The 10,676-nt window shown below is 46.4% G+C and overlaps 2 protein-coding genes across 2 annotated transcripts; both read left to right on the plus strand.

Moving 5' to 3' along the window:
- The first annotated feature begins 593 nt into the window (after nt 1-593).
- Nucleotides 594-4,351, plus strand: LOC137900294 (calpain small subunit 1-like). The gene is made up of 11 exons (XM_068744357.1): nt 594-677; nt 1,430-1,486; nt 1,575-1,617; nt 1,690-1,782; nt 1,868-1,925; nt 2,056-2,120; nt 2,712-2,780; nt 2,988-3,066; nt 3,327-3,443; nt 3,523-3,581; nt 3,679-4,351. The coding sequence occupies exons 2-11, from the start codon at nt 1,440-1,442 to the stop codon at nt 3,703-3,705; spliced, it is 657 nt and encodes a 218-aa protein (XP_068600458.1). The 5' UTR covers nt 594-677; nt 1,430-1,439; the 3' UTR covers nt 3,706-4,351.
- Nucleotides 4,352-5,070: 719 nt separating this feature from the next.
- zgc:153990 (uncharacterized protein LOC768125 homolog) lies at nt 5,071-7,589 on the plus strand. Its single transcript, XM_068744993.1, has 5 exons — nt 5,071-5,118; nt 5,659-5,860; nt 5,978-6,382; nt 7,004-7,057; nt 7,165-7,589. Exons 2-5 carry the CDS (start codon nt 5,734-5,736, stop codon nt 7,587-7,589), a joined length of 1,011 nt encoding a protein of 336 aa, XP_068601094.1. The 5' UTR covers nt 5,071-5,118; nt 5,659-5,733.
- Nucleotides 7,590-10,676: the final 3,087 nt, after the last annotated feature.

Consider the following 10,676-nt stretch of genomic DNA (forward strand, 5'->3'; position numbering starts at 1 on the left):
CTAGAACTATTCCACTTCCTCTATGAAATTATTCAACTGCCATTAAAATACTCTGCTCCAAATAAATTACTAACTGTAATGATGCAAATGAATCCTGTTTGCCTTTTTTTTTTTTTTTTTATTGTTTACTACTTTTGATGTGACACATAAGATCCAGAATAAATCTGCGGAATGGAATCGCGTATATTTGCCAAAAATGAATTTCAACATAATCTCATGCGAAATAATGACAAATAATTATATTTTAACGATAAAAAAAACCACACACACATTTGTATAATTAAAATGCTTTTCGTACACAATTTAACCCCTGCGGCGCCGGCGCGTGAGGTTGCACTGCGCATGTCTTAAAACAAACATCTGCAGGTGTTGCTGTATCTATAAAACAAACATCTGCAGGTGTTGCTGTATCTACGTCCATTTAGACATTTAGGAAGCCTCGCTTTTTGTTCGCAAAGCCAAACACGATGCGTTTATGACCGGTACAAACGAAGCGATACAAAGCACGCCATAACATTGAATGAAACCCAAAACAAACCCGGAAGCGCGTGTCAAAAGTCATCTCAACTTTCAGATGATCTTTGTCAGGGCGTGTCGACTCGACTGGGCCACCCTGCTAGCTGGAAGCTGCCAAATAACTCTTCGGCTAAGTTCCGTGAAGCCTCGTTTGCATTACGGTAAATAGAAGTTATTTCACATAATCGAACCATCATTTGCTTCGAAATCAAATCGATGTTAATCACGGGAGTTTAGAGAACGTTGCACGTAGACAAGCTTAGCCGAAGCTAAGACTTAGGTGGGCTAGCTTTAGCCCAGGCTAGCGTCAGCGCACTGTTAAATCCGCATTTAATATGTTTTAAAAACTATGTTTGAACCTTGTGTGTGTCTCTAACCGCTAAATATTTAATTTGTGATGTAACGGCAGCTGTAAATAAGTAAATAAATGTAAATTTGAACCGCTTTCGGTAAAGCCGTGACGTTGCGGCAGCACTTTAATGTTCCGGGATTAAAGTGGTTGATTCGGTTCCACTTTCGGTAATCTCCTCTTTGCTCCGCTACTCGTTACTTCAGACAGCGCGAGTAACGAAACGTGCTAAACGCGTGACGCGGGAGGGCGACCTTTCCGAACGGGATCTATTTTTCGCGGCGGACTGGGTGCGGCGTCGCATGTTTTTCCCCATAACGGGAGAAAAGTTCCGAGTTTGTGGGTGTGCCGCTAATTAATCTACGAAAACACGGGACGCTAAAGACGCGCCGATAATCAGTTATTCCAGTATTAGAATGAACAATCGACCATTTTCACAGTACCGGATAAATCAACCGGGTTCTTATGGAGGATTAAGCGTGCCTGAAATAATTCTCTCCTGGCTTTACACCCTTGTTGTTGTTGTTGTTGTTGTTCCATCATCCCAAATGATTCTCCACACAGTTGACGGAAGATGTTTTCTGCCAGAGGTTTTCTCAGCGGCCTCGTCGATGCTTTCAGGTGAGAATCTGCATAAAGTCGTCGTCTAAAACAGAAGAGGCGATTTGTGACGTAACGGCTCCTCCTTTTGCTTCCCCCCGTGTTTTAGTAGCGGCTCCTTCGACCCGAACCAGTTTTTCCCTTCGGACCCTGTGAGTACCGGCCATTCCTTCGCTGTCCTGCCGCCGCGCCTACGCTGACGTTGTCCCCTCTTTTCCCGGCAGCCCCCCCCACGCCGCCCGGCCGTGTACACAGAGCAGCACGAGAGCGACGAGGAGAAACAGTTTCGCCGAGTCTTCCAGCAACTCGCCGGGGATGTGAGCGCGACGACTCGTCGATTCTCTGTCCGTCCATCGGGTCGTTGGTTTTTTTTTGGACACGTGTTGGACATTTGTCTTGCAGGACATGGAGGTGAGCCCGTCTGAGCTGAGGAACATCCTCAACAGAATCATTGGAAAACGTAAGACGCCGTCCTCCTCGGAGGACTCGCTCGAATCCCGCGTGGATTGTTGTACTATGTTCTTGTACTACTGTGTAGTGATTTTTTTGCCTTTACGGTATTTATCTACATTTTAATGTGTGTTTTCCAGATGAGGACCTGAAGACGGATGGGTTTAGCATTGAGTCTTGCAGGAGCATGGTGGCGGTCATGGACGTATCCTTTTACGTGTAGGCTAATCCGGATTATAGAGGGAAGTTAGTCGTGCAGGAAAGTGATTCTAGTCATTTATAAAATGTTTGCAGCCGCACGCCAAGGCTGAAGACGGGCATTTTATAGCTGATCGCGGCTACATGCTTTTGACACTGGTCGGATGTGGGATGGCGTGATCGACGCGAGGTTCCTACTGGACTGTTACTGCGTGTAACACAGCGGTACTTTTGATTTGTCTCGATACCTTCCTGGAGAATGTTCAGTGTTCGTACAAACGGGGTTCTGCGATGTTCCATGATGTACGACCCAGAAGGTTGTAAGGAGATAACATATTAAGCTGCTAATTAGTGGCGATTAATCCCTTGAATCTAAGTTGAATAGTTTTATATTAGTGGGCAGAATGATCGTAACGGTAACGGAAAGCTTCGTAACAATTGGGTTGATATTCGCTCCATACTGTCGGTTCTCTCTCGCGGGAACAAGCAAGGCAAATAAGACTCCGCCGCGGGTAAACGCAGCGTGCCGGCAGTCGTGTAATTAATTGCTTTTCTAAGACAACTTGGTGCCTGTTTTCCTCAATCGGGCCGTTTCCAGAGCGACAGCACTGGAAAACTGGGCTTCCATGAATTCAAGCACCTCTGGAACAATGTGAAGAAATGGCAGGCGAGTACAGAAAGCCCGTTTCCTTTATTCCGCGCATCTTCTTCAAGTCCGTGAGAACATTATAGCTAAAAGCAATGTTTTATTTTACAGGAAATATTTTTTTTTATACTGGGCGAACTTTAAATTTCCTGTCAAATGAATCTTGAAAGGCTTTGTCGGGACATTTTCTGATGACCTAAATGCTTGAATTTTCTCGTTGTTGTTCAGGGAGTCTACAAATCTCACGACGCGGATTGCTCCGGTGCCATCGGTGCCGACGAGCTGCCCGACGCTTTCAAAGCGGCCGGTATCTTTATTTATATTCCTCCCGACTATTACAATTTTTGCAGCTGATGGCTGAAAAGATGCAGGGATAACAAACTGTTGTCATGACAACACAGCAAGCTGGGATTTCCCATTGTGTGATCATACATGGAGGATTTCCGAGCTTCCGCTTAGGTCCTGGTGACGCGTCTTAATCGTCAGTATTCCGACACCTTGGTGGAATCGGAACGTCGTTGTCGTCGGCTGTTCCGCTCGTCGCTCACACATTCGTCTCTTCCTCAGGCTTCCCGCTGAACGATCAGCTGTTCCAGATGCTAATCCGCAGATACTCTGATGAAAACGGAAACATGGATTTTGACAACTACATCGGTTGCCTCGTGAGGCTGGACGCCATGTGCCGTGAGTTTGAGAAGCCAAGTCTTGAGCTGCTTTATCCGGATGGCGATTAACGCCGTCGTCTTCTGCTTCCTCATTCCAGGTGCCTTCAAAACCCTGGATAAGGATAAGAACGGGACAATCAAAGTCAACGTTCAGGAGGTAAAGCGCTGCGGGGGGGTCATTGAGGCGTCACTGGGATATTAACGGTGTCGATAGGAACATGAACTCACCTCTTTCTGCACCCGTTTCTTTTCAGTGGCTTCAGCTGACCATGTACTCTTGAGCCCGCGTGAGGTCTCCCCTGCTCTTCATGTAGAACCACTTTGTTTTGTTTTTGTTTACACGCTTAAATACGTTTTGCCACCATCACTACAACGTTCTGTTATCCAGCAACCCCCCCCCCCTCTGTGTGCAGGTTTATTTCGTGTTGATTCAACACCATGTTGTTTACTGTACGATAACAATCGGCCACTTATCAGTGTTAGCAACACAGAGAAGTGAAAACCTGAGCGCTGTGGATCAACACTGAATGAGTCCGGTCCTGAATACGACTCCGTTGTGTTCGGGCGACGCTGTCAGATTAGTGAAAAAGAAAAAATGTGAGTGCCTCTATTATATCGCCATGGCTGGTTTCCTAAATATTTTACGTCTGTAGGGGGGGGGGGGGCTCTATTAGCTTTGTTTCTTTACTGATAATGCCAAACATTTTCTCAGAAATAAATTTCTTGATACCTTCTGACGTCCCTTTGACAGACATGAAAGCCCAGTCCCCTCATCGAATGTCGCTTGTGGCTCGGATCTTCTGTTGGAATGAACAGAGGTTAACAGAATGAAGCTGTGACTTGTTTTCACTGACTGCTTAAAAAAAATACATACATATATATATATATATACATATAGCGGGACTCATGTTAATGGAGCATTGAATACCCCAAGCATTTATTTCCGTGGAGTTCGCAGCGGTTTTAAATCCTCAGAAAGAATCGGTTGTCCCATTGCAACGGTTGTGTGTGTGTGCGTGTGTGTGTGTGTGTGTGTGTGTGTGTGTGTGTCACTTAACATTCGCACATCTCTCAGAAACCCCTTGTTTGGAAAAGCTGATGTTTCATTTTAATGTTCAAAGCTGGTTGTAAAACTGCGAGAGTACTATCCATGACTTCTATTATCACCGTTTACTTCAATGGCTGCATGATAATGCACAATATTCAAATGATCAATACATGTGTATATTCTTTAAATGCATGCAGAAACGAGTGCCACATTTAAAATTGTTTTAATTGTTTTAGTTCATAGCCAGTCATAAAACTGAAAACGCTTGGAATAAAGATGGTATGGTAAAAACCGTTGTTCTATTTCTTGATGCGCTTTTGAACACGGTTGTGTTCCGTTACCGGGGAAATGTGAATTCTTCACAATAAAAGCACAATAATTATACAAGAAAATAAAGGACGTAACTCGAAGCAACGTAATTGTTACTTACGCGCGTAGTAATCACTTAATATGACGTACAGTCAAAATACTAATAATGTGTTTATTGTTAATTACACAACTTACTGCGCTAATATCCTCGAAAGCTAACCGGAAATCGTTTGAGCACTGTTAGCTTCGCATCGGTTAGCTTGACTGTAGCTATCTTTCCGCTTAAGGAAGTTTATCGCTGCTTTTCTGGACCTAAACATATTTTCTTCGACTGCAGGTATGTTCTCCCTCTCATTGTCTATTTTTTTTATTATTATTAAATAATATCTCCGGAAGTGAGACTCCCCGAACAAAGTGCCTCAAAGCCCCTTTCAGACCAACAGCGTTAGCCAACGTTGTTTTACTGCAAAGGCAGCTAACCTATACGTGATTCAACTGAAGCTAGCAAAGTGGAAAACAACATTTAATGCTGTATTCTACTATTTAAAACATGCAATAAGTAGTTTCTAAAAAGTCATGGTACTATAGATAAATATGAATGATAAATACAGTGCTACGTTTCACTATAGCGGAGTTGGGTTTTAGCTATAGCTAGCTAACTAGTCTTGTGTGTGAAGCACATCTAGCATCGTCCATTGTTCATTCACTTCGCTTCTGGAGGAGTGAAATGTCAACACTAACATTATAAACAAACATCAGTTTATTTACCCTCAAGCCCAGTTTCAGAATGTTTTTATTCTATTTTAATATATGCAGCAACACCTTAGCTCGAGACGAGCAGGTTTAGCCTGAGCACTCCTGTCCTAACTTTAAGCAGAGTCTAACCCTGAAGCCACCTGAAGCTGGAGGAGAAGCCAGTCCAGAGCAGCTGGATCCCGACTGACACCGGAGGATGTCCTCGCCGATGTACTACAGCCACGACAGCGTTGCTCGATTCAAGAAGCGGAAAGCTCGCTTCTCCTTCAGTGAGGTCCACATACTGCTGGATGAAGTGAGGAAGCATCGTAGGGTTGTTGTGGGTGCGTGTCTCCAGGTGTTCCATCCTCTCAGGAGTCCTTTAACTTCAAACGATGCTGATATTGTGCCATCTCAAACACAAGTGAATAAACTTTTTTTTCTTTTTCTCCCCCCAAAAGGCAAATTTAATCGCGGCGTGCCGACAGACATGAAGAAGCGCACCTGGGCAGAGATCACCGCCCGCGTCAACGAGATCGGAGAATGCCAGCGGGAGATCATCGAGGTCATCAAGAAATGGTCGGATCTCAAGTGCGATACCAAACGGAAAGTGGCTGCCATGCGGTCGGGGGCAGCGCCCAGCAAGGGTCTCAGAGCGCGGCTTTCCAGGGACCTCAACCCGACGGAGAAAATAGTGCTCCATATTCTGGAGATGGGCAAGGAAGACCAGAACACCGAGGACTTCGGCCCGCTGGGAGACGATGACGATGTGCCTGAAGAGGAGGAAATGGAGGAGGAAGATATGATCGGAATGCAGAGTTCTCCTAATGGCGGTTTGGACATGGCCTCGACGTCCTACAGCGCAAGTGAGTGCTTTTAGCCAAACGTTAGCGTTCCTGAAGTAGACCGGTGCGTCTCGTCTTTTTCACACAGACTAGTTTACGCCAAAGAAACTTCGCTGTAGAATCCCGGATTGCATGTGTGAGACGTAGAACAACAATATAGAACATTAATAAACGTTAGATCCTGCCGGCATCTCGGGGGGCGTTTCAAATAATGAAGTTAAGCAGCTGTGCCTTGTGCGTAAATGTAGATCTCTCAGGCCCCCCCCCCCCCCCCCCTCCGTGAGCAGGAGATGACGGCGATTGGCTTACTCCCTTTCGCTCACGTAAATTGCATAGTTAGTGCATTATGGTTATTATTTATTGTTTGAGTTATTGTTAATTAATATTACATGTGCTGCGTGTGTGTGTGAATATGTCTTTACATATGTGTGTAATATATATATGTATTTATGTTTATGTATATGTGTGCGCATGTATTTGGCATTGTTTTATCATTTTATTCTTTGTTGTTTACGTGGTCGAAATAAATAAATAAATTCCATGCCTTACCTAAAATACACCTCCAAGTATTATATAGTATTTTCATTGTAAAGCAAATCCATCGTGTTCCCTCAACGTCAAGTCATTTTTTGAATGTTGCAGGAGACTCGGCGCAGCCTTCCTTTGATGTGCAGTATGAAGTCCCTCTGACAGAAGGTGAGTTGTGGGTGTGATTCCCGACAGACATGAACTTTTTAACTTGTTTTTAGTAATAACAGAGCACTGACGAGTCCTTTTTTTTTTCTTTCTTTCTTTGACCCAAGACGCCGACACATTTCCAGACTCGGACGACGACCAGAAGGACGGCATCCTTCCTCCCGCTCCAATAACGAAGCCGACGGAAGATCACCGAGGAAACGGCGGCATCCAGAAAAAAACGCAACCTCAGACGCCCTCCGGACCTTCGGCGCCGTCGCCCTCGGTTCCCTCGCAGAACTCGAGAGCCAGCTTGCTGCACAACGCGTCGCTGAGCCTGCAGGAGCAGCACGCCACCAACGTCCTGCTGGAGACGGTGTCGCGGTCGTTGGAGCTCCTCTCCGAGTCGGTGCAGCAGCTGGCGGAGACGCAGCAGGAGTTCGTGAGGGAGTCGCTGCGGCTCCAGCGGGAGACGGTGCAGGTTCTCAGAGACTTCACGGGGGGCGCCATCGCGCTCATGCACGACAAACTGAACGGACGGCCGGCGTTGTAGCGGAACGGGCCGGACGTCGCGTCGCATCACTGAATACATACTTTGTCCTTCAGGGGCAGGAACCTCCAAGTTCTTTTGGGTTCTACTGCCCGGTTACTGTACTTTTTCATAGTACTCAACAGATTGTGTCTGTGGTTGTATTCGGGCCATATTCAAAGCTTTTATTGATGGAATGACTGTCGACGAGGTCGTAGAAATGAAGTGAGGAATAACTCCACAAGGGGGAGCGTGTGTGTGTGTGTGTGCGGTTTTTTATTACGCCGGCGCCGCATCGAAAGCCTTCCCGTTCTACCGGTGGCCGGATGCACGGTGGCGGCGCCTGGAGGTTATCTCTTGTACTGTAGTGAGAGCGACCATCATATGGTCCCGTACGTCTGAGAGCTCAGTGTGATTCTTGAAAGTACCCGTATCTGATATGTGATTGTCTGAATTGTTGTTGTTGTTGTTGTTTTTTTTTTAACCTCGCAAATATGAACACTTGGAAGTTAGAAAAAAAAAAATATCAGTTACGTAATGAATAAAGTCCTCGTGTATTTTAAACTGGCTTCACTGGAGAAAGCGAACGTTAAGTCTTGGTGGCGTAGTGGTTAGCGCTGTCGCAGCACAGCAAGAAGGTGCTGGGGCCGAATACTGTCTGATGAGTCGTGCAGGTTTGCATGTGTGGCAGTAGGGGGCGCCGCTGCACAAGCTGTCAGGAGAGTCTTCATCACAAAGTACCCTGCCGCCGCAGAGACCAAAGTACATTGATAAAACACATGGAATAAATAAAAACAAGGTACATTTACTACTAGTAAGACTTAAATCTCTACTTTAGAAAGGACAGATGTGCCTCTGAGGGGGGGGGGGGTCAGTAAGCTATGATAGAAGAGCAAAAATAAACCTGTAAAGTTAAGATTAGCTCGAAGCTAGAGACACTGATCAGTATAATTATTTTTTAATTTAATGTCACTTTTCTGCAACAAATTGATTAAATAAGTTTTATAATATCTTAAAATTAAGGACATCGTTGTTCAAACAGAAATGATTTCGCAGTAAATCTGGAGAGAAGACGTCTCGTTAGACGAATACTTTACGTTAAATATGTGTCTTTATTACAGCCTCTTTGGTTTCATAGTTCCTGGTGTTGGGGGGGGGGGGGGGGACATCTGAGGCTCCTTACACACACACACACACACACACACACTGAACAGATTGAGTTAAACTGCATTGTTAGCTTTGGTCAGTTCAGCAGCTGCCCGGCGTGCCACAGCAGGGAGGGGGGGGCTGCTGCAGTCTGTTGGGGGTTCCTCTTTTACAGGATGGGGGGGGGGGGGGGAGATTGAATAGGCAGCTGTATTCACAACCTGAGACTGAAGCCTCTGATGAGCCATTAGCGCTCCGGTGACACCGTCTTCTGCTCCACTCTAATCCCATTCTCTCTCTAGAATAAACTTTTAATCTCCCTTTAGATTACCCAATATTTCCATTAAACGATGGATTATTGTCTCCGCCGAGGAGTTTATGTTTTTGCCTGCATCCGAGCCAGAGATGACTCAAACAGTCCTCGACGGATCTTCATGAACTTTTCAGGAGATGTTGGGAATCTCAATTGATTAAACTTTGATGATAATCCAGAAGAGATCCTGGATTCTGGATCGCTTTGAGACATTGCAGTCGATGGCGCTTCAAAATGCGTTCCTCAATATCTCGCCTGACTATTGATCGATGTTTGTGGTATTTAACACGGTCATGTAGGGAGGGGGCCTCAATCTTACCGCCTAATTTCACCAAGATCGGATCCAGAATGGGGTCAGGAGAATATATTACACTTTAAAAGTCTTTGGTGAGATTGGTGCGTTCGTGTTGCTGCTGCAGCGGATGAAGAGATGCCGGTGGAGACTCGCCATCCGACCGCCATCCGATCGCCATCCGTCCGTGCGTTATCCTGTTCAGCATTGGTCACTCGACATCTGGCGAAACGACCGGCACAAAAGAACACAAATCTAGCCATCGATTTCCTCTCTGCAAGCCTCTGTGTAAAGTTTCCTCCCCCTTTCTTTTGCTCCAGTTGACCCCTGACCCCTTTCCTTTTCTTCTTTTCACCCCCCTCCCCCCACCTGTTCTCATTCCCTCGCCCCGCCCAGCTCCCTCTTTTATCTCCCATCTGTCACCGAGGATGCTGCAGGACCACATCCGAGCCGGAGAGGTGAGGTGGGATTGAGGGGGGGGGGGGGGCATGGGGGGGTTCGGGTGGTATTAAGCAATTATCACGGCTCCTTTTGTGCCCGAACAAAAGACTAATTCAACATCTGCTGAGTCCAACAGTTCAGTTTCGTTTACCTCATCTTAGCTGGATTTGTGAAGCGGTCACTGGACCCATGTCAAGGTGATCACGGGGGGGGGGCGTTGAATTACAACTGAGAAGACTGTGTTTTAACTGAACACACCCTGGAGGTAAAGGCAAAACAATCCTGAAGGCACTTCACCTGGTTACATTCCAAAGCTTTTATTAAGTCGCATAAATTCAAGCTGTCGCTGCTGAATTCTCTGGATTCCACGTTTGAATCCTGAGATCTAGATCCCGAGCTCGAAACGTCCCCGTTTCAGCTTCTTTTTCCAGAGACTGTTTGGAGTGCCTCTACTTTTCGATCCGCATTGGACTTGTGGGTCAGGTTGGGTTCTGTCTTTCCCTGCTAATCCTGTAAAGTGCATTGAGATGACTTTTATGTTGTGATCTGATATATAAAGAACACTGAATTGAATTGAATTGAATTTGTTTCACCCCTGTATGCGGTCGGATGAGGGCGTCTCCTGATGAGGACGTCTCCTGATGAAGACGACCTCGTCCGTCCTTCGGCGTCCAGCAGCCTGATGAGCTCCGACCAGGCAGCGTCTCACAGCTCACGGCCCGCCAGACGCCCGTTCCTCACCCCCCATTGTCCCGCAGTCGGACAGAAGGCCGGGGCCGCACAAGTGGCTTCTCCCCCCGAGGGCCTGCAGGAGTCAGATTTGCACCCCCCCCCCCCCCCCTCCAGGCTTTTGCCAAGTGTCCTCCGGGAGAAGGATCTCCAAGCTGCCGTAGGGCCGGGATGAGGCAGATGCCGGCCG

This window comes from Brachionichthys hirsutus, chromosome 10 (genome assembly GCF_040956055.1).
Source record: "Brachionichthys hirsutus isolate HB-005 chromosome 10, CSIRO-AGI_Bhir_v1, whole genome shotgun sequence".
Classification (NCBI taxonomy): Eukaryota; Metazoa; Chordata; class Actinopteri; order Lophiiformes; family Brachionichthyidae; genus Brachionichthys; species Brachionichthys hirsutus.